The 24484-nt window shown below is 41.4% G+C and overlaps 2 protein-coding genes across 4 annotated transcripts; both read right to left on the reverse strand.

Moving 5' to 3' along the window:
• Positions 1-2898: 2898 nt before the first annotated feature.
• Positions 2899-8762, reverse strand: LOC131466461 (serine protease HTRA3-like). 3 transcript variants are annotated; one of them, XM_058639703.1, is made up of 10 exons: positions 8270-8762; positions 7271-7379; positions 6847-7069; positions 6159-6353; positions 4889-4921; positions 4540-4654; positions 4374-4424; positions 4240-4288; positions 4012-4107; positions 2899-3316 (listed from the first exon to the last, which is right to left on the reverse strand). In XM_058639703.1, exons 1-10 carry the CDS (start codon positions 8694-8696, stop codon positions 3148-3150), a joined length of 1467 nt encoding a protein of 488 aa, XP_058495686.1. In that variant the 5' UTR covers positions 8697-8762; the 3' UTR covers positions 2899-3147. The 3 variants fall into 3 exon arrangements, with proteins under 3 accessions (XP_058495686.1, XP_058495685.1, XP_058495687.1); XM_058639702.1 differs by having other exon boundaries at positions 7269-7401; XM_058639704.1 differs by lacking the exons at positions 4012-4107; positions 4240-4288 and having other exon boundaries at positions 3157-3316; positions 7269-7401.
• Positions 8763-11074: 2312 nt separating this feature from the next.
• Positions 11075-24102, reverse strand: pi4k2b (phosphatidylinositol 4-kinase type 2 beta). Its single transcript, XM_058641518.1, has 11 exons — positions 23580-24102; positions 17446-17597; positions 16798-16878; positions 16552-16671; positions 16015-16146; positions 14733-14886; positions 14359-14426; positions 13843-13945; positions 13293-13426; positions 13115-13174; positions 11075-12401 (listed from the first exon to the last, which is right to left on the reverse strand). Exons 1-11 carry the CDS (start codon positions 23926-23928, stop codon positions 12228-12230), a joined length of 1527 nt encoding a protein of 508 aa, XP_058497501.1. The 5' UTR covers positions 23929-24102; the 3' UTR covers positions 11075-12227.
• Between the last annotated feature and the right edge of the window lie 382 nt (positions 24103-24484).

The following is a 24484-nucleotide window of genomic DNA, read 5'->3' on the forward strand; positions in this document are numbered from 1 at the left end:
AAAATTGGAATTGTGGTTATGGATTAGGGATAATGCTTTGTTTAGACTGTCCAAATGAATAAAAGTCAGTGCAGTGGCCTGTGTGTGTGGAAAGACTCATCTTATTACGCCTTGTCCTCTCTTCATACAGTATGTAGGCTACAGTAGCTGTGGTCATTGAGGCGGTGATTCATACTGTGAGAGTTTGAGGCAGATGGAAGTATTTAGGGTTTTTTTTTTTTTCCTTTTTCTTTTTACTTTTTTCAAATCAGGTCCAATCTGTCTACGCTTCTGTCGCCACGCCAGATGCCCCAGTGTGCAGTGTGTGATTACCAACTTTCTCTTACTTCACTGTGAACTTAGCCAATCTGGCTCATATGAGATTTAATTCTTCTTGGACCACTTCCCAGTTTAAGTTCCCTTGACCAAAGGAGCGAGCACACACACATACACACGCACACACACAGTTAAGAAATCCCATCCCATACAGTACATTAAAGACAATTCTTGGCATCATGTTGAAGCAAATACACTGTGCACTTCGTCAATGTCTTGTGTTTTCTTCTTTAGCAAATCCCAAAGATTCCCAAAATTGCTATGGTCTGGACTCTGTTGTGGCCAATTCATGTGTGAAAATGATGATCTCATACTCGCTCAAACCCTCTTCCACTATATATATATGAGCCTCAATGATTCAGAGTATTTTAGGTTGTCACCTGACCTTGTTTGTGCGCCCATAATGTTGCTGAGCTTAAACCCCAGATCATATCACTGCCCCCACAGGCTTGTATGGCACAACACATACATACATGCATGTGTGTGTGTGTGTTTGCTTTCAAGCATCAGTGAGATGATGCAGATTAGCATCCATTAAGCGTCTCTAATGCCACTGAGAAGCGGGTGCTGGGGTCAGCGATGACTCACAGTCTGCCGTCACACGAGGCATAATGATTGAACAAAGTGGCGCCATTTTCACTGGCACACGTGACTGAGCTTAAGGTCCATCGTAGCCTGCGGTGATCTCTGCTCCCTGTGCCCTTTCACGACCTGGTTGCCTCTCAGTCACGGAGCACTGAGGAGAAGATGAGGTCACATGATACGTCTGGCATCGACTAGATTTAAACTTAAAATTAAAGATGTGGGCGGGGGAAAATTACAGGAGACATGGAGGGTGGAAAAAAGAACCACATAAAGGTAAAAGGAAAATAGAGGTTGTGGAAAAACTTGTATTTTCAAGCTAAATCACATATGTACTGTATATTTTTACATGTATTATTGTTGTTATTATAGGTACACATGTACATGATGTTTTTTGTGTGTGATAGGCATGTGGTTTTCTGTATCAGTGAGACTTTGTATTGAGAAGTTATATATGTTTTTTTTAATTTGTGTATTTTATTGTGCAACATAAGTTACAAATACTCCCCCCCAGTACAAAAAAAAATGGCAACAAGTGTGTTTTTTCCCCCTGCACATAATAAATTGCTCTTAATGTAGCTGGAGAGGTCAGTGTTTCTCCAGATGATGGATGTTTGAAAGTGACACATCTCTCTGTATGGAGGACAAAGGAAAACTCACAAAAGGAAAAAAGAAAAAAGGACATTTTTTTCTGTGTAACTACGATTAAAAATACAGTACAAGTGGTAAAACTCCTTGTCTGCAACACGTTACAAAAAGATTGTCTTAAGCAACAGTAAATCTTTGCGTAAAGACAAACCACACACTTGTAAACGCGGTCCCCAAGTGCAGTTCCAGATGTTTGACTATGCCCTTGACTTAAACTTCAAAAGGATCCACTCAGAAACCAGAGCTATTTATAGTCTGATTCACATATACCCTATGTCTTATAGCCTGAGCGGTTGCCATGTCAGAAACATTTTATTTTGCACCCAACACGCCATCTACTGGCCTGCTTTGGAATCATCAATATGTTTAATTTAAAACAGACTTGACATAATTTGGCCTCTAGATGGTGATACATTAACAGGTCAGTGGATTAAAAGGGGACCATAATTCTTTGAGACCTTTAGGGAAATGTAATGTAGATACTTTGCTTCGGATTAATAAATCAATTTAATTCTCGCCACAGCGTTATGGATCTTTTATGAGCTTGATCAATGCAGCTTAAAAAAAGGATGTTTTACAATCAGGGTGAGCTGAAGTAAAACTCTTTTAAAGTGGGGTTACGTCTGTGTAAAGACAAACAGATGTGTCCTCTGCTCGCTTCACTGACGTAATCTGATGCGCTCCATGAGGCAATATGACTTGGCAAGATGAGGGCACTCATAAAACTGGGTCAGACGCACACATATATATTAAGTGAAGACTCCTGCTGTTTAATGTGCTGGTAATTTGTTCAATCTCAGCACATTTCTCCTTTTTTTTGATACATGTCCCACTGGCATTTAGTCTCCTGCTTCTGTCCTGTGTGACGGCCAATAGTAACAGGACACAGTAGCTTTTCAAATAAGCAGAAAGGATCAACTGTCTGTGTCCAGTTCATGAGCTGTGCCCACACACGCACACATCGGGTGGGGTCCCCGCTCCGGATGATATTCCTTTGCTAAGAAAAATGGCTTGAAACAGTATATTTTGTTTTGTTAGCAGATGCTGCCAAGCAGTGTTTTGTCTGTGGTCTCAGACAGAATCTGGATTATCTAAAACCAGCAAAGATTTCCTGACCACAACTTCAAAGATCACGCATGGGGATTTCTACGACTAAAGCAGAAGAAGATGAGAGATGAAAGTGACTTTTCCAGTAACAGGACTTTGCTCACTCCGTGTGTTAGTCTTGAGTAAGTTGAAGGAACTTCTTTCTGAGGCCGAGTGGACGGATGTGGGACGAGGAGACATAAACAAAGGAGCTGAATCTGCCTCCTCTGCAGATGGACAACAGCTGCTGAGAAGAACTGGACCGTCTCTCTTCACAGGCTTTTATTATGGAACTCGATGAGCACTGCAGATACTTCACAAAGATAAACCGCAACAAAACACTCCAAACCAGTACACTTTAACAGGAAATCAAATGAAACTATTTTACATCACTTCATATATTCCTGTGTATATCTTGATTATTTCTTGCCAATGACCAAATGCATTTAAATGTATGCGATGACACTGTGTTGCTCAACATTTGTTCAAAAGTAGAACAAAGAACAGTCGTCTCGGTCAATCCAGAATAACCTGTGGCTGGATGTGGAACAACAGGTCATCGTTGCCTCGGTGAATCTCCAGCAGGAGAGGCTGGTCACCTTGCAACACTTCATGAATGTCTTCAGTGGTGTCCACCGGCTGTCCATTCAGCTTCACTATAACATCGCCTTCTTTGATCCCTCCCCTGAAACACACAGAGGAAATGGTTTGGTCCAAAGCTGCCTGCAACTAGAGGGAAGGAATCACAAGGTATTACATGATACGACACGCGATACATGGTCCCCGATACCAAAAACATCACGATACACCGATTCTGTGATAATCAATGTATTGCAAGACAATCATATAGCGATACATCACGATATTTGTCTAATTGAAGAAAACAAAACGTCCGTGAAAAGTTAAAAGTGCAGGATTTCTCTATTTATTCACAACATAGTGACAAAGTGCATGAAGTCTATGTATTGAACGTGGATGGAGCGTCTCTTAAAGTAGCTTTCTCCGCCATTAAACTCAAAAAACACAACAACTCAAGTGTAAATTCAGTCAGGAAGACAACTCTGTTCCATTCTTTGAGTTTCATTTTCATCCTTCCTGCTTTCGTCTCCTCTCTCACTCGTCACACTTTCCTAAGTCACGTCACTTTGTTACTTCATAGTAATGTCAAGATGACATCTTTATGTGATCATCAAGGTTCACACACCCTGGTTGACATCAAATTCAAGGACTTTCTAGGACCAATTCCCTCAAATTCATCGACCGAATGTGCTGACAGTTTAAGATGGAAGGGCAACTTGTAATCTGCGTCTGTGAGATTACAAATTGTGATTGTCCTTGGAATATTGGTCAGTCAGTCTGTGTGAGCGTGTGTAGACATACTGTTCTGCTGCAGTGTTGGGTATGACCTGTTGCACCAACACTCCTCTGCTGACGTCAGGAAAGTCTGGTTTGTGATGCTGTAACTGTGCTATAAGACTGAAACACAATCATATGAAAACACTAGTGTTACCAGTAATTACAAGTAAAGAAATATCATTCAATGAACTACAATGAACTCAGTTATTAAATTACACTGAAATTAAAAAAGCCTTTGTCGTTACAACTCACTCTTTGGTGATTGTGAGCATCCTGATGCCTAAAAAACGTCTCTTCACGTCTGAAAACGGTACAAAAACATCATTTTTTGCACCTAAAAACACACACGTGGTCATGATGTTTGTTCATGACGCACACTCTCTCACCTGCATCAGACTGAGGCTCCTCTGTGAGTCGTCTCTGCTGCCTCGTCTTTTCTGTCACAACAACAAGAACAACTGCAGTGGGATTTACTCAGAAATACTCGGAATTGCCACTTCACAGCAGATATAGTGATATATAGATATAGCTGCTCCTGCTTTGAGGCCTGACCTTTGCTGTGTTTGATCTGCGACTCTGTGAGGAAGCGACTGATCCTGTCTGAGGGAATAGCAAAGGAGATTCCTGCCGTCACTTTCAGAGTGTTGATGCCTATCACCTCCCCATCCTGTAACACACACACACACACACGAAGAAGAAATGTAGAAGGAGACATAATTTCCCTTTAATGACATGAAACACTTACTTCGTAAGTTACATTTTAATGATAGTGTGCACACAATTTGCATGTTAGTTGCCTCTGTGTTGCATATCTGCATATCATTATTCACAGTGAGGACCGCTGACAGATTCATTGAACGATCCATCACACTGTCGTATGAATCATGACGGCAGCACTCACCAGGTTGATGAGAGGTCCTCCAGAGTTGCCGTACTTCACACCGACGAGAGGAATATGAGGCAGGAACCGGTCAGACGCATTGTCGATGGTTGAGACACACAATATGCACACAAAAACAACAACAACACAGGTACGTCAAAAATCTGCACGTGCAAATCCGAGCAGACCTGATGAGTGACAATTTTTAAATGAAATCTTTATTTTCATGAGTCGGATTAAAACAAATCTTAATATAGTTATTACTGTAACAGTGAATATTGGATTATGAATATTAGTGAATAATATAAAATAATGCTACTGTATGTGCTTGCAATGGGAGTGTTGATAAAGTCCGTCCTTTTAGTCTACATACAAGTATGTAGACTAAATGTACTGTATGCTAAATGATTGTGGTGTCTTATGTGTTTACCCTCGTTGTATTGTCAAACTTTTTATGCAAAGTTCCACCTGAGAAAATATTAAGCTCTTGAAGTTAAAGCATTATCGCCAACGTTAAAATACAGTGAGCAAATTCAGCTACAGACTTTTCACAGGAGGCAGATTAATTCTCAATAAAATAATCTGCTCTCTCATCATCCACCTCTTCCTCACATATACTTCCCACAACAAGAAAATTAGATTAAGATGGAGTGAGAGATAAGGCGACTCTTTAATTTTTGATTATCATTATTTTGTCTCGCTTTCCTCTCTCTCCCTCTCCCTCTCCCTCCCGGAGAAGACGTCATCGTGGGGAGGAAAGAGAGCGCGGATGAGGGGAATGGGCAGCCAGCTGGAGGAATTTCTGTAGATAGTTTTTGCTAACTTTGATTTTTCTCCTCAGTTGTCATCATTTCACACTTCAGTTGGTTGGAGGTTACCGGCAGTCCTATTATCAGGTTTAGTTTATTTGATCTAGTTTTCTTTTTGGGGACTCCTTGGGTCAGTTACACATGTTTTGTTACTTTTGCTAGAATCTCCAACCGCTTTCTTTTGTTTACTTTTTGTCTGAAATTATGAGTTTGCTAAATAAAAACAAATTATTAATTGGGTCATGTTGTGGCGTCCTTTTATGTTCGGTCTCCTCTTGAGCCATGTTTATATTGTCTAAGGCAGGCCGTAACACACACACACACCCTGGTATATACAGTAGTATTTCTGTGTTTCCTCCAACTACCACCAGAGGAAGCTTATGTACCACTGGTGCTACACGTACCACAGTTTGAGAACTGTGGATCTAAACAATACTGACAGGCTGTGCATATTGTGTGTGTGTGTGTGTGTGTGAGCTCACATTAATAATAGCATCAGTCTGGATGTAGTCTATGTCTGAGTCTTTGATGCCCAGCTCTTTGCCATCTCTCTGCGCGGTGCTGACAATGCCGGTGGTGACGGTGTTCTGCAGAGCGAAGGGGCTGCCGATGGCGACCACAAACTCGCCCGGCCTCAGGTCAGCGGAGCGGCCCAGAGAGAGCACGGGAAGCTTCTTCTGCTCACACAACACGACGACACGTACCAACACATGTGAGGAAATGTGGCGACAGTAGCAGGTCGTACAGTACAGGGAGAAAAATGTAAACGTTGACAAGAGAGACAGACGGTACAGAGAGAAAGGATGGAAGAATTTTAAGCTTACAAAGCCGTACAAGTATTTGGGATGTGAGTGTGAGAATACACACATCAGCGCCGTGTCTGTGAGTCACAGGGCTGGTGTTTATATGAAAGTGTCCCTGCTGGCCTTATGAATGTCTCACAGAAAACTGTCAAAAGGAGGATGTGGGCTCTTGAGTTATAGTGCAGTGCGGAGAGGTTTTTGTACATGCAAGCATTTAAGGGCGGAAGAAGAGGAAAATGTGCGGATAATGACATGTCTTTACATCACCTCAGTTTGGAAGGAAATAGGCAAAGGGTGAATCTGCGAGGCAGATAAAACAAATAAAAACTAAATAAGGGAACCTGATGTCAGTGTGTTTGTCCCTCACCTGCGAATTGACCTTGATTGTGGCAATGTCTGCCTTCCTGTCCACGTCTCTGACCGCGGCCTCGTACGCGTCACCGTCGTGGAGTTGCACGCGCAGCTGGGGCCTCCCGGTCACCGCGGCAGCCGTGGTGACCACGTGAGCGTTGGTCACAATCACACCTGAGTGGGTCACAATAAAGCCAGAGCCACTGGAGAGGTGCATGTGGCGACCAAACAGAGGGTGTCTGCAGAGGAAACACAAGAACGAGACCAATTCATCAGCAGAAAAGGTTAAAATATCTGTATTATTGTGGCAGCAAGAGCTTTCAATCTGAAGGCATGAAAGCAGGAACATCTGCTGTTTTCATTGTCTACTAGTCTACTAGTATATCAGTAGCAGATTGAAGGATAAAGAGGTGCATTAACACACACACACACACACACACCTGATGAACAACTCGATGTGAACAACGGCCGGGGCGATTTTCTCCACGACGTCTGCAATGAAGTTGAACTTGTAGCGAGCGCTGCTGTTGGGATGGACCAAGGAAGAACCTGTGCTGACATGACGAGCCAACTGTTTTAATACACACACACACACACAAACAAGAGAAGAAGAAGAAGAAGAAGGAAAGGAGCAGCAGAAGAAGACATATGACACAATTTCCCTCGGTTTCAAACTCTTACTTTGAAGTTCAGTTTTAAAATCTTTGGGCCAGATAATACAGATACCTTTTTTTTCCATCACACAGACGTTTGCTGATTCTTTTTCAGGATACTGTATCTGCCTGTAATTGTCTTTAAATAAAAAGCTTTTGAAACTCAGAATATTACAAATAATGTATCAGCTCAATGATGCCACGTCTAAATACACGATTTCTTTCTCATCCTTCTTTAACCGTGATGTTGAAACATCTGCCCTATTGTAAATGTGTGTCATCTATGGCAGTGACAAGGAAGAATAATCATTCTTATACATCATAGGTTTGTACATTTTAAAATACATGTACTGCCAAATTCAGGCAGTTCCACAAGTTTATTAGAACAGGTCTATTTATTCAGTCTAGACTTGAATCAGATTTTCTTTTTTGCATTTACACTGATAGTCATTCATTACACTATGACAGAGCAATGATCTCCTAAAGCAGCACTAACAACCTGTTGATGTGCATTGGAACACTGTATTAGGTACACCTGTCCTAAAACTGCATTTGAATGCAAATATCCAATCATGTCAGCAATTCAATACATTTAGGGGTGCAGAGGTGTAAAAGAATGGGGAGTAAAAGTGATTTATATGAATTTGGTCGTGGCTGTTGCTGTGCTAACTTTTATTAGAGGTCGTGTGTACCTAATAAAGTGGCCAATTAATGTACTTCTGTCTTCTCACACCTTTTCTCTACAAACTTTGCACATAGACACGGTGGAAACCTCTCCAGTCCTACCTGCGCGTACACCTGTGCAGGCTCCTTTGTGCGCTTGTCTTATTTGGTCTCTCCCCTTCTGCAGAGCTTTTCGGTTGGCCGCTCTCATCTTGCACACGTTACCGTACGTCCTCCCGTCGCTCCCGCACACTTGGTGATCCATCTTGCAGCGGCAGATTCCTCTGGATCCCCGCCGCTTCCCCGCAGCGAGGAGCTTGCACTCCATGCCGTCCCCGCAGGATGGGTCGGTCTTGCGGCCGCATGGATCTCCCTCTCGCGGGGAACACACCAGGCAGCAGTTGCATCGGTCCGGTATGTACCCGCCGGGGCAGCGGGGGCTCGGGCACAAGCTCGCGTCGCACTGGGCGGCGCACTTACTGTCAGAGCGCGCGGCTCCGGTGAGGTCGTGCGTAAAGACGAACGCCAATGCGACCAAAAGTAACTGCATGTTTCTAAATAGTGATTAAGAAGCGAATAAAAGTGACCTTAACTTTAAATGATCATATTAAATTGTGCAGTTAAATTGTGAGGTAAATCCACTCTCTCTCTCTCTGCTGACATCTGCTCTGATGCTCTTTGGAAAAATGATTAGATCTACATGAAACTCGTTTTCTAAACTGAGTGGATTTAACCACGGGCACCGAGGAGTCATCAGCGTATGTGTGTGTGTGTGTGGAGCGGCCCACTATCACGGCTGCGTGCGCGCCATCTAGTGGTAAAAGATCCACATCGCACAGAGCAGCATTGTGTCAGAGTTTTCTGTGTTCTGCAAACTCTGGAACCGTCCCCGCATCACATATCAGGTCTTCTTTAACCACTTTAATTTGATATGGTAGAGCAGGTAAATAAATGAAGAACTTTCTCTTGCTAAACTCAACTCCTCTTGTTTCTAATGTGCCGTATGATACATTTAAAGGTGCCATATGCAACATTATGCCAAATGAGACACCAGGAAGCAAATATTTTAACGACGTAAAACAGGCATCAGGAAACTAGAGTGGCTGGTTTGTGGAAACATAGAGCAAAAAAAAGCATAAAGCAAAGCCCTTGCCTGAGGTACATATAAAATGCTCATTTTAAGGTGACAAAATGTTTTATTTTATTTTAAAGTGATTATATGTAAACATACTTATGGGTAGTATTTCCCAATTTCTGCGAATAACCCCTGCACTAAATTTTACAGGCTGGACATTCAAGTGAGAAGTCATCGTGGTTTTCCACATGAGGGCAGTGTTAGGCAAGGCAAACATGTCTTCCTTTCTAATACACTGTTTCTATCTCTCCCTCACTGTGTGTGTGTGTGTGGTGTGCGTGCGTGCGTGCGTGCGTGCGTGCGTGAGTTGCCTAACCTAAACGGACGAGACACGTGTGGTATAATTTTTCTTGCCTCTTCTGCTGCCATGACTCAGGAGGAGCAGACTGTGTTGTGGTGTAGGTGGTGGTGGAGGTGAGGCCTCTCTCGTGTATGTGTTTCACTTGTAAATGTATGTAAATTTATGTACACGAGGGCAAGTAAATAATGCACGTTTGCCTCCTCGTGCCAACATCTGCGCATCCCTGCCTCCACTGAAACAACCACCAGTTTATGCTGCAACCTGAGGAGTGTGTGGATCTCTCCAGCACGGACATCTCGCACACCATTGAACCCCTGGGGGTTTCGCAGTAGCACTGGATTCGCTGTGCCAATCCAGTGCTACTCAAATGCTTAAATGGCTCTGAAATACAGTCAATTGACACCATCAGTTAAAAGTTACAACTCAAAGAATGGGGAATAAAAGTGATAATATGATTTTCAAAGTGGCTGTTGCTGTGAATCTGAGTTATATCATAAACTGCTAATTTGTCTGGGCAAAATCAACTTGTTGCTACTATTATTAGAGGTCATGTGTACCTAATAGAGTGGCCGGTCACTGTATTACTGTCTTCTCACACCCTTTCACTATAAATTTTTCACATAGAGATGGTGGAAACCTCTCCAGTCCTAACTGCGCTTAAACGTGCGTAGGGTAACTTTGTGCACTTGTCTTATCTCATTAACATTTACTTTTAGTATTAGTATTATACAGCCTACTTCCTGTTAACACTGTTGACCATTGGTTCCACAGGCATGTGGAGCTTTTAAAGTTACGTGTTCCACTTTAGTGGGTGCCACTGACTCTTAAAGGTGTGTCTCCTGTCTTCTCTTTCTGTAAACAAAAGAAACAATTATTTGTTTTTGGTTTTTTTTAAAGACCTGGAGGCAGAAACACCTGACAGAAGACGTTTTTCCTAAGCACACTTTCTAATGAGTTTGTTTTAAATTTGCAGATGACGTGATTTCATATTGTATTCTCTTTATTTCATGTATACACTTTTATATCATACTGATGCATGTTTGAGAACAGCTGGAACTATGTACATGCACTGCTGTCTGTCTTGGCCAGGACACTCCTGGTTACATAAGGGTTATGTGTTGTTTTTTCAAGTAGGTGACATTTGCATCTCTTGGTCAAACTAGACAAATTTGGAGTTTTGATGCTGAATGAAGGCTACACACTTTCTCAAAACACACATGGATGCCTGAGATGACAGACTGTACCTTTAAATGGAAATGTCCTCCAAAAATAGAGTGTTTAAAGTGTGGCCTTGGTTACGACAAACATACAATCGTTACATACGCAAGAAGCCTCCAAGTTTAATAGCACATAGCCAGTATTTGTAGACTCCTCCCTCACACGTCATCTCTGTTCTGAACACACCTTTGTCAATACTCTGCCAACTGTAAATATGCACAGCATGTGTAATCCCTCAGCACTTCATTAAAACTCCAAGAAAACCAAGAAAAGGTTCAAATTTCCAAAATTTTATTTTTCATCTGTTAAATATACAGCTTTTCTCATACAATCATCGAGTTGGAATAAAAATGTCAAGATGCATACATGTGAAAACACAACGGCTTCAAGCAAGTGTGAAATATCGTCCTCAGTTTCGTTTTTTTTCCTTTTCATATAACTTGTAATAACGCGGGACGACGAGGTGCCGCCCCCATCATGCCACGAGGTTCAAGAGAAAAGCTGCTGGCCAGCAATTAAATACATGTTAAACAACAAATACATTCATTGTTAAGAGAAAAGTCTTTTTTTTTTCCTTTTTTTAGTACAGTATTCACTCATATTGAAATGTTTAGGAGCAAGGAACTGTGTAGAAACCGTAAACAGATTACATTCAAGCAATATGTGTATTCCTAAGTCCTGCAAACACATGTTTTCAAGTTTCAAAAATATTCTCACATTGAGGCTTTTTCAAATGTTCCTTCCACGAGCAGAGTTTGGCAGTAGTGAGAGTCGAAGACACCGAGTCTGTGTTTGTTCAACTGATGTGTTTTCAGACCCAGTTGAGTGGAACACTTTGAGCAGTGCAGTTGCCCACTTATTCCATCACTACAGTAATCTATAAGGCAAAAACTAATAAAACTCTCAGACCAGAAACAACAATATCCTATGGAAAGAGAGAGAGAAACTTTCTGCAGAGAAGTGTGAAACCTTTAGATTCCCCAACACTGTGGTCCACAAACCAGTGGTTCGCAAGTGCTTGCTCTTTGGCAATGAGACCCACTGAGAGATTTTGCAAGAGTCTTTAGTAGGTACTTTGGGTGGGTAAAAAAAAAAAAATCCATTCTTTTTGTTTCCTTACAATAAACAAAGCCCACCTCTGTGGAAAAGCCGATTATCCAATCAGGTTACCATGGTAACCAACAAGAGCCCCAAGGTCTGGTAGACACTGGCATGCCAATCTCACCAACACTTCCTCTCTGTGCTCTCTTCACAAAATGAGGAATTACTTCACAAAACATTTCTGCGTCACTTTCACCTTCATCAAGTCCTTCTGTGCGAGGACAAAAATATGAGCCGCTTCCAGTGTGACATTTTTCATCTCCCTCCGTTATCCCTTCTACACCTCAGCTGTCGCAGATCACCTCACCTCTCATCCCTGTTTGCGACTACCAAGAGGAGAAAAAGGGCCGCTTGCAGTGGAAGGTTTGTGTGAAGGCGTTGCCCAGTGTGACCACGCGTCCCTGACTGCCTGAGTGGCTGCGCTCCACCACCACCCGAGGCATCTGCACCAGCTGAATGGGACTCTTCCCGTCCTTCAGTGCCTGAGTCAGGTTCAGCACCTGCGAACAAACAAACAAAGATTCACATTTGAAACTGTGTGTATACGTACGAGTGTGTGTGTATGTACGTGTGTGGTGAAAGAAGGGATACACAGATCATTTAAATGTAATGAAACTGCTTTTTTTTACTAATTTACATGCCTGACAGGAGAATTTCAAAATAAAATACAAATATTACCTTTGACTCATTTAAAGAGTGGAAAATACGGTATTAATAACAAAAAAATAATAATTATTATTATTATTATTTTAAGTCATTTTCTTTCAATTTATTGTGAAGTAACCTGCTTTTCTTTGCTTGATGATCTTTTGGGCTTGATATTAGTCTGTATTTATATAGCACTTTATCTTGACGACCACTGCTGCTTTACAACACAGTTTGTGCCATTCACCGACACAGCGCTTTTTCTATCATGACGCCTTTCAAACCCATTCACATGATGCCAGCGCAGACTGTCTCCTTGCCCAGGGACACATCGACGTGTGGACTAGCGCAGCCGAGAATCAAAACCCTCAACCTTTACTTGTTCTACCCTGCCCCATGGGTTATCGTGAACTGGTCTTTTACTAAATAACACTTTTATCTTCCTTGGCAACATCAGAAAGCATCTTTTAGCATAAACAGCATCAACAATTCAAACATATAGACAACACACAAAAAAAGGAGACTTGAAAGGAGTTGTTTACAAAAAGGAGGGACAAAGTTAACTCACCTGTCCCCTCATCACGGACATCTGTTTCTCAAACATGGGTTTGTCAAAGCCTTTATCCGTCTGAAGAGAAAGAAAAGGACTCAAGTCATGTGCGGCTAAATTCATACATGCACTCTGTTTGTTTTCATGGCTCTTTTGATCTCTGAACTATGAACAGGAGAAGAAAAGCCGCCTGTACCTTGAACATCTCATTGAGATCCTCAGAGAGGTCCTGGACGAAGTTCATATCAGAGAGGCGGGACAGCACCAGGTCTCTGGTCTCCTGGGAGAAGGCCACCTTAGCCTGGGGGAGCCACGCCCAGTGGAACGGGTCTGATGAAAGGAGACGTCATTAGAACTATGCAAGTACAGTGATGTTCTTGCTCTATCACAGTGTCTACGAGTAAAGGAAATGTTCAAGATTCTGGGAAAACACATTTAGAAAGATGAGAAGACAGATGTTTCAGGACGGATATCATTTCACAGTTTGTTTTCCGAAATGTCAAAATATTCTTTAACTTGATAATAACTTTCTTAAGTCTGAGTGGTCAAAGCTTTAAAATGTAATTAGGAAATATGATTGTTATTGATTTTCTTTTTTATGTTTTTGTGGTGGTTTTTACAGAATTAATGATTAAAAGAATCAATATCAACAAAATCAATAGTCAGGGCTTGGTGTTCACAGAGACAAAAGGCAACATAAACAGATGATAAATGACAGGTAGAGAGAGGGAGAGAGAGAAACGTACAGGCTCTCCATTCGTCTGGGTGTTTAAAGGGAAAGGCCAGGCCGTTGTCGATTGCCGCAATCTTGATGCAGGAGTCGGGACAGTTCTCTCGCCACTCTGAATCCTACACATCAGAGAAGACGTCACCAAGAAATGACAGAGAGATTAATGTCCAGTGAGCAGGCCAGTTATTGATCCTTGTCCACCGGGCTGATTAATCGGACAAAGAGATGACAACCTCTGCTCATTTATCAGTGCATGGCAAGTAATGACTGATGATTGGTAGTCACATGGTGATTCTGTTGTTGTAATTAATAAACATCATTAAAGCAGTGGTTGGTTTCAAGTTATTGTCTGCAGTATGTCCTTTGTGTGTGTGTGTGTGTGTGTGAGACGTGCAGAGTAAGGTTAAGGTTAGGGAAAATGATTTGTTTGGGCCCTCCAAATGAATGGAAATCAATGCGGAGTCCTTAAAAGTATAGCTGTGCAAACCTGTGGTGTGTCAATGAGATTTTAAGAATCAAAATTAAACCTCACTTTCTTTCTTTCGCCCTTTCCTTCCCCTGGCTTCTCGTACTTGATCAACCAGTTGTCATTCCCTCGATCTGAAGAGAAGGACAAAGAGAAAAAGAAACACAAATGTGTACAGTAAGTATTTGTAGGCATATCTACTAGCCATCCTAATGATCTATCATAATGTCTGCAAAAATGAGTGCATTTTCACACAAAAACAATCTTGCAGACAAACTGACAGCCGTCTTTAAGGGACTATGACGTTAGTCCCAGTAACAACATCATGAACAGGTTTCTCGCAAGTAAACACTGAACTAAATGCAGAGCCGCCCTTCGAACCTTTGTTCAGCGAGTTCAGCAGACGCTGCGTGGCACTGTCAGCACAGACACGCCCTCACCTGTGTTCCTGATGACGTAGTCCAAAATCACGAGTCGCTCAAACTGAGACTGCAGCTGCTTCCTGATGTTCTCGGGCAGCGGCTCTGCCTCAAAGCGCCGCAGCCAGTAGTCCGCTTCACGGTAACCTTCCACAAACAGCTGAAAAGAGCCCACCTGGTGACACAAGCATGACACATGTTGAACCCCAAACCAGCAGCCTGATCTGACCAGGACCAGAAGGACAGCACACATTTCACAGATATGAAAGTCACAGCACTGGCTTCTTGTTTGGTTTAGAATCAATTTTAAAATTCTCGTCTAGTTTTTAACACTCATTAGATTTATTAGATAAACCTTTTTTTTTTTTACTTTTTATTTGTTATTATCAATGTATTTATTTTTCTTTCATTCCAGAATTTTGGTCCTTCATGAGTAGTTTAGGCAGTTTTTTTTTTCCCTTGTGGCTGATTACTAAGATCTTTGAGAGATATTTTTGGGCATTTAAAGCCTTTATTAGACAGGATAGAAAGAGTGAAGGGAGGGGAGAGGGTGAAAGACATGCAGCAAATGACTACAAGGGCCTTGACCCTTGGGGCACCAGCTTTACCAACTGAGCTACATATTTGCAATATGTTTTAATCTTTGGCGTTGACAGGGATGGGTGATGAGAGATAGGTGGGCTAATAGGTGGGGGAGTTGTTTCTTCTTTTTGTTTATAGTCCTTTGAAGCACTTTGAGTCGCATTGCTTTGTTTACATGGTAAAAATGTGTTGTGTAACGTAAAATACTATAGCGTGCTGTAAATAAACCCATCCATCAGCAGTTAGACAGTTGAAATATGAAGCCAACTTCCTTATAGCTATTTCTTCACAACATCACATCTACAAAGACATGCTGCACACTGAGCACTCAGCCTCTGATGATAACAGGTTTTTGATTATATGCTAAAATTGGCACTAAAGACTGTGTGTGTGTGTGTGTGTGTGTGTGAGAGGGAGTGAGAGAACAGTACATTACATGAGATAAGAACTGAAAAACAAACAATATATAAAGCAGCGATGACATTTTATGCTTCAATCTGACTTATAAACGTATTTTAGTTTTTTTTTTTAAAGGAACACAATAACAGACAGCTTGTCTTCTGCCAGGCCAACATCAGCAGCTATTCTGGGCTCACCGAACACCTCCTACACTTCATAATTTTGACTTACAGGCTCAAAAAGCAGCAATGACTTTCCAGTCTATGCTTACACTGGACAACTAAAAGTTTGACACATTGGACCATGGAATGGTCACACTAACCTTGGGTGGCAGTCCCACTCTGTGGAAACGTCGTCCGACTTTGGGGACCTTCTCTAAGGCGTACTTCTTCCCCCGGGACTTTGCTCTGTCGATGGCGCTGTAATGGAATGTCTCACTCGCCAGATACACCACCTGAATAAAGAATAAAAGATGCTCCGGTAACACTGGTTTACTTGGTGACCACTGCTGGATAATCTCATCCAGAGCTAGTTCCAATCACATCACAAATGTGTCTCATTACAGGAAAAGTCTGAATCCATTTCAAGGTGGAGCAAAAATGCCCTTGAAAATCAAATGATGGGGGCTTTCAACTTTTGCAGAGCTAGCTGCAATGCACACACAACTCACCAGTTATCCTCACCAGTTACAAGAGTGCGATTCAATTTTATTCAAAGTGGTATTTAAAAAGGTCTTTAAAAGACAAAAAAGATATATATTTTACAAGGCAGAGACATTTATGTTCTACCCTGTTTCACACTATGCCTTTGAAAACATTTAAAACACAATAGAGTATCGTGCATGATCTCTGAGCCCCACCTTGGTTTTTGGCACCACGCCCAGGCCGAGCTTGGTGTCAACCAGTGAGGCAGCAGCCTCTGAGAGGTAACCCTGGTTAGGCAACAAGCAGCCTCGGCCAAAACAACAGGGACAGCACAGCTAATGAGAGAGGAAAGAGAGAAAACAAACACAAAACCTTAACAGAGCAGGTAAAAAAAACAACAACAAGAAACTTACAGTTTTTTGTGTTTAAAAAAAACACACATGACTAAATTAAACCCATACCTTATGAAAATATTTGGTCCATTTGGGGTTCAGGTGACCGTAAGGTTCCTCTGACTTTGGTTTGAAAACACCTATGATTTTCTGTAGCAGAAAAAATTGGAATGATTAAAAACAATTTTAAAGAGACAATTTGTCAAACATTAGAGTGCAGAAAAGCAAAGCACAGCCATGTTCACTCTACAGAAACTGCACTTTTACATTTCATGGCGGCAAGAGCCAAGCTCTATAAACCTCATGTAAAATGGCACAGATGTTACTAAAAAGGAAAAATAAAATCTATATCCTTTTCCTGTCGTGTATATAAAACGTGTTAAAGTGATGCTAATTGCGTAGCCTGCTCTTCGTTATCAAAGTGAGCATCAGTGGTCATGTTATGCGAGGCTGTGTCAGTAGATTCCTCTTCCTGTGCATTTCTCAAATTTGCACTTCCTCTTCACCTCTTTCAGCACTTCGACTCTGCTTGAAGTGCGGAACCACTGGTCAATAAACTTGGAGTCATAAAGCCTAATGGACAGCTTGGTAACAGAAATCGATAAATAAGAATTGAAGTGCAGTAAATTTTGAGGAAAAGAATGTTGGCCAACTTTTTTTTTGCTAGTCCATGATTCTTCTCCTTGTTATTAAACCATTTCTTCATCCTTTACTCACCCCTTTTGGGTCTTTGACAAAGTAGCTCCCACTGGATCCCTGGGAAATCCTTTCCGGAAAGACGCCATTCTCCATGGCCTGCTCTGCCCTTTGGATGATATCTGCAAACTCTGGGTCATCTGGGAAATGGTTGAAATCCCCATTGTTAGGACCTAGAATGGGAAGAGGTTGGGATTAAGTGCTATTAAATGCCATGGTGCAGAAAACCAATCAAAACTCCAATCAAATGCCATGTGACAAAAGCATTCATAGCTGATGTGAGTTGTGTTTTTTTTTCTTTCACTCCATTTAAAAGTGAGGATTGCGGGGGGTGCTGTGCCAATCTCAGCTGACATATGGAACCCTGGACGTTTCCCCAGTCCATTGCATGGACACATATATAGACAAACAATCAACCGCTCTCACACTCAAGGTCAATTTAGAGTGTCCAATTTACCTAATGCCCATATTGCATGTTTTTGGATTGTGGGAGGAAACCGGAGAACCCGGAGAAAACATGCAAACTCCATGAGGAAAGGCACTTGTTCCAACCGGGTAGCGAACCCAGGTCTTCTTGCTGCAAAGGCGAGAGTGCCAACTATTACACCAACTGTGTGGCCCAAGTAAAAACATGATCTTAAAAATAATAATTTTAAAGTCCTGGTCTCATTGGATGTTTTTAGGAGAATGCTGGACGACAGACACATCTGTTACATATGGGGTTTCTATGATTCTGTTTCTTTCCTGGTTAAATAAAGGTTAAATAAAAAATTCAATATGCAATATTCATTTCTGCACAAGTAAACCTATCAACACCTTTCTACCTCTTCTGACCTACTCTATCACATCATGGGTTCAGTTTATATGTAGGAGGCAACTAGAGACATCTGCCCATCTATTCTCTAAACTTCTTAACCTGTTCATGATTATAGGAGGCTGGAGCACATGCTGGGAGAGGGCTGGGGGGACAGGTGGCTCTTCTATCACAGGACTAACAAACACATTTACAGGCAATTTAGAAATGCACAAATTCACCAACCCTCCATGTGTCTAGATTTCCGTATAAAGCCCACACAGGAACAAACATGCTATAATGCCACAGAGAGAAGCCTCAGCTGGTCGGTGGATTTTCACCAAAGAATTTCTAAATGAGTGACACACCAGGAAACAGCATTTCCTCCTGCCCTGCAGATCTAATATAGTTCTGTGAACATGAAAGGCAGCTCTCGGGTGAATATGAGGTGCTAATTATTCCTTTGATGAAGGCTCAGTCATGTGACATGACACATTCTTCTACCTTCTCCTTCTCGCGCAGGCCAGAACTGTCTGCTGACAGAGAGGCTCCATATGCTCTGCATCATTCACACTGAAATCACAGTGGGACGCAGGGAGAGATGAAGGGACAGACAGTGGAGGGGGGTGGACAAAGGGACGGGAGGACAGTTAATGCGCCGTTTGTCACAGAGAGATAAGGAGAAACAAAGACCGCTTTGATGCTAATTCACTTGAAACGCAAGGCAAGAGGAGCAAATTAAAAAACGGAGGGTGGAGAGAAATAGGAGTTTGAAAATATGCAAATGTTATGTCAGGGATTTGGATTGTTTGTTTTTAATACAAGATACTTATCGGTGTTAAAGAGAAAACTTCCAAAGTCAGACTTGTAGCAAAGCCAAATTCGCACTGAACCTTTAAATTCACCGGGGGTCGGGGTCTGATGTTATTCCAGCTGCTGTTTTTGTTCCAGAGAGATTTGCATTTCCAAAAACCAGAGTCAGGCTGGGCAATAATGCAATAACAATATAATTTCCTTCAATAGCTACATGACAAAAGGTTCAATATTGATAGAATGCTTATGTTTCGCACAAGCACACATTGAGATACAACATCAAATATAACGCCAATGTTTTACTTCAGAAAGCAGTTAAAGTGTTGGTTGTTTTCTTGCTCAAAAAGAACATTAAAACCACAATAAACAGGTTTCGTGTCTGACATTTATCGCTATAATTTGCGATATCAGCCAATTAGAAAATCCCTGCGGTAAACTAAAATATCCACACAAACATATCTCTCCAACAGCTCACCATCTTATCAGAGTATGCTATTTATGGAAACACTTTTAATGATAAAGCTTACATTCACAGAGACTACATGAACAGATGCATTTGGAGCACATGTGACGAGTGTGCGTCATCATGTTTTTATGCTTTGGCATAAAGTTAGCCAGCAGCACTTGCTCAGTAACGTTGCGCTTTTTAGTGACGCTGACTGTAACTCAAAAACGGCACCATCACGACTTTAATGTGGAAATAATATGTGTCAACATGCATCAGGAGACGGATTGTAATAAAAGTCATTCAGGCTGCTTCTGTGTATGATTTACAGCACAGTTTTCTGTGTGTGTGTGTGTGTGTGTGTAACAGAGAAGGCACCGTATTTTGTCTCCATCATTGAATTTCCAACAATAAATTCCAGTGTGTTTATTCAGCCGTATTGTCTAATGAATGATGTATGGTTGCACTGGATTGTACAGTTGATGAAAGTATGATAATGTCACTGTGCAGTGTGACTGCAGGAGACAAATGACTCTTTTCTCTCGTCTCTCACAGTCCCACCCTGCAGCGATGCCAGAGTCGGGCATGTTTCCTCTCTTGTATTCCGCCTCACTGTACTGAACTTCAGATTGTTTGTGTGTCCGTTTGCACAGTGACCTCATACATATTTAATGTCCATCTCTCAGGATCCTTGGTCAGTTAATTGGCTCAGGTGCATCTCCCTCAGAGCTTTAGAGACCTGCTGACCTGCAGCGCACATGGTGTGTGAGATGTCACAACACAGGCTCATCTCCAGAGTGCTTTACACATTGTATAGTGGAAAAGGTAACACACACACAGATGTTGTTTTTCAAGCGCTGATCACTGAAAATAGCAAAACTCACACACTCTTGCTCCATACACATACTTTTTTTGTTATTTCATGACATTTTGGCCTTCAGCCTTCTTCAAGATCAGATCTTGAGCAAGAGTGTGCAAGACTGCGTTCCTCATTGAACATTACTACTAATCTATCCATCTATATACCTACCCGTCTATCTATCTATGGAATGTTTACGTAAATAAATGTGTATTTAAAGCATTTAATGCGTCAAAATATCTGAAAACAATGAGAATATTTTATATATTTTGTGAGTAGTGCACTTACATAAGCTAAAATAAAAATCAGTATTTCTATTTGAGTTGCATTTTACAGTCATAATGAGCTTTACCTGTCTCTGCTACAACCTATGAAAGATCAGTATGAAGAAGGAAATGTTCAGCACTACTACCTAACCAATGTGTTGTCTTTTGTTTTTTCATATTATTGAGTGGGTCACACAACTAGTTATTGCAATTTGCTGTGTGTTCTGCCACAGATGCTCTTACTATTAAGGGTAAACGCAATGGAAACCAAATAAGACAACAACTACCATGATCCCATGCTGCTTCCTGATGTCATTAAACTAGGTCATTTGTTGTTGTTTTGATTAAGAGACCCTTAGTGGCAGAAATTACATTCTATGTGATTAAATGATAAATATGCAAATCAAGATTAAAATGATTGTTGTGCAACCTTAAATCAGATAAACAATGAGTTAGTGCTGCTTCCAGCACATGTACAGACTCTATTGGAAGAAGGCAGCAAGAATGGGAAAACTGTTGAATGCAAATTAGACTTTGCACACAAAAACATAACTTCATCTTTTGGTCATCTCTGTGAGACAAGCGTGGTAGAATTTTACTACCACAATTTGCAATGGAGATTGCAAAGACATCTTGTGTGATAAGGCACAAAAGCTCCCAGGACTGTGTGAGACCTACTTTGTAATGCAAACTGTGTAATTCTAGATCTGAGAGCACTGTTATTCTAAAAGGGCACCACAGGAAATGGGACACTATCACCTGCGATTTCAGACTCAGTGTGTCTACCTGTGGCCTAGATATTTGGCCCTGATAGAACAATCACACTCCACACAGAGAGATAGAGAGAGACAGACACAGGCTGACAGAAGTGACAATAGAAAAAAAATATGTTGCAGAGGAACAAACAAGGGGGGCGCTATGAGGGGGAGTGGTGTTACATTTAATTAGCAGTTAAGTGCTGCTTCCATGGTGACTAGATCACCTTTTCTTTTGTTTTCCCATATACCAACCAACTTCTTCTCTTTTATAAACCAGAACAAATCCATTACTGTGAATGGATAAAACACAGGAGTGACAACAGACAAATAAACCCAAAAATAGAAAAGACAATAGATTGACTTCATTTTAATGGCAATGTATTCTTCTCTGCTACACAGAGTAATATCATTCATTATATCACATAAACCTTTAATCTGCTGCATAAGTCATCAGTGTTAATGGGATGATCAAGCTTTTTGAAGTATGGTTAGGAGGTATTTAATACATAGTCAGCGCCGACTTTACTAAGCACACAGGTGTTCCCATGAACCAGGCGGGGATCCAGATACTCACTCGCACTGATAACATAACACAACTGTCACTGGGAAAGAAGGGAAAATACATTTAACCAAATAAAATCTAAATAAAACCTGCTAAAACCTGCTTAAGTGTATGACTAAGAATAGTTTGCCACTTTTTCCACCTCAATAGTCAGCCTTTCCCGGTTGAAAAATGAAGCTTGTGTGCTGCTCAACTGTGCACCAAAGTCCATTGAGATAATGAGCTATTTTAACCACAGTACATAGGCATTGTCAATCCACTGTTGCATTCATCAGCATGTTCAAATGTGTTATCTTGAGACTTCAGAGTTGTATGTGTGAGTGTGGGTCACACAAACTACCAAACAAGGCAGCAGGTAGACTAGCAGCTCCCCTGTCATCGCAAGGTACAAACTAAGAGCTGATTATCAGTAGCAGTGTGTATCAGTATTGCCATTTTTACAATTACCAATATGATTAAGTATGCTACTGTGTGCTACTGTGACTCAGCTGCCGTCTCTGGGTCATTTGCTCTCAAGGCTGCTGCTTCAAGTGACAATTGACAGCGACGTGGAGTCTCTTTGAGCTAATTAGAATTCATTACCAAATGACCATATAAATTAAAATGAATTACATAATGTACATGAAAAGAAAAAGACTGTGCCGTTATTTCTTGCACTTAGCTCATTAGAGCGCAGTTCCAGAACTGGAGAACAACTTATGCATCATTTTATTAATTTATTTTATTTACTTTAGCTTTCATGTTATTGAGGCCACATAAACAAAGTTTTGTGTTGGAGTTTGTAGAATTAGCCTGAAAAACCAGCATTGGTTGACCCCGACTAAAAACCCTAATTTTCTCAATGGATTTGGTGCAGGAGAGTGGGCAGTATACAAACTATAGTTCCCGGGTGTAAAGCCATTTCAAACACCAAAATAAATGGCATATATTAAACAGAAATTGTAGACTTATATGCCAGCATTTATCAATTTTCTGTCCCTGCTGCTAGCCATGTTATCAGTGACAGCATGTGTCCAGGTCCCAAGCTGGTTCATTGAAATGGCTTGGCAAAGTCGGTGTTGATATTGTGTCAATACTTTATACAATCACACTTAAAAACCAAAAGTCAACCGTCCCTGAAATTTAAAATGGTCATAGACATGGTATATGACCAATGCGCCTATACACTGAGGACACTCAGTAAATGAAATGCTGTACTGTAGAAGGGTCAAGGGTCAAGTGCCAACTCATATCATTGACATGGATGATAACACACGATGACATCATCTGACTGGTAAACACAGAGGAATAACAGATTTCATCTCAATGCAAACACAAGCCAAACAATGTCAATGTATGTGACACCATAAGTATGGACAGTTTAAATAACAATTATTAAATGTAAGTGTTTCCCACTATTCTAAAACATGTATTTTAAACAATTTAGGACCAAAAATTTAAGGGTCTCAGTTTGAAGCACCAAGCAGGAAATTGTGGCCACGTCGCAATCTGTTGTCCCCACACCTCACAGTCATAGTTATGCAGCTTTTAAGCGACAAAAGCCATGTGTTCTTTAGGACACATCCTCACTGAGGACAGGGACACGAACCTTACTGCCTATTCGCCTAACACTGCCTGAGATAATAAGATTTCAAAAAGGCCTTGATCCAAAAAAATTACCTGGGGAGGCCAAGGTGTCTTTATCCGAGGAGGAGCTATGTCTGTTCCGCCTGCTCCGCTTCTCTCGTACGCCCCGCGGAGATGACGAGCCTCCTGCTAAGCACGGCAACAACAGTGTCTCTTCGCTGGAGCCGTCTGTGTCCAGCTCGGTCAAGACGCTTTCACGAGAGTCCGAAATACGTAAGGCGCCTCCGGGGTTCGTGGTGAGCCCCAAGGCTAAACGGCCCCTGTCATAGACCGATACATTTGAGGAGTCCGTGGGATGAAAGTTGGACTCCGGCAGTGACACCGCTGTTGCTCCGGTGTCCTCGCCGGTCTCTGTCTGAGTCGGGTCGCATTCTGTCATCATTGTCGCGGAGTTTTTGATTATTAAGTTACACGGACTTCACGCTTAAGTCGTCAGAGTATCATTTTAAAGAAACGCCAGCTCACAAATCTTAGACAAATTAATGTACAGCAGCGGCTTTCGTTCGCCGAAATGTCCACATAATCCTTCAGCCCTCTCCGATCTGCTTCCTACTTTATGCACTGCGCATGCGTTCAAGGCACAAATCCATTGGCTGCTATGGCTGCTTTCAAATGCTCCATTAAAAAGTGAGGAATATTTTCCCTTTCTTTTCTTTTAACTATTGTGTAAATGTACAAGTACGGCACTTATGGTAATACAAACATGGACACAAATGAACAAGTGGAAAAGAAAATGTATTAAAACTAATAAATCTAATGTAATTACATTAAGGTTAATGTTCAACTGTAGAGTTACGGTGCTGCAAGTTCTCTAAATTTATCTCAGCTTCATGTGCAAAAATAAAATTACAGTATAAATAATAATATATTTTACTTCATTAATTCCAGGGGTCAGGGTTACTGTCACAGCAGCATTTTCCGGTTTAATTGATAGTCAC

The sequence above is a fragment of the Solea solea genome, chromosome 10 (genome assembly GCF_958295425.1).
Source record: "Solea solea chromosome 10, fSolSol10.1, whole genome shotgun sequence".
NCBI lineage: Eukaryota > Metazoa > Chordata > Actinopteri > Pleuronectiformes > Soleidae > Solea > Solea solea.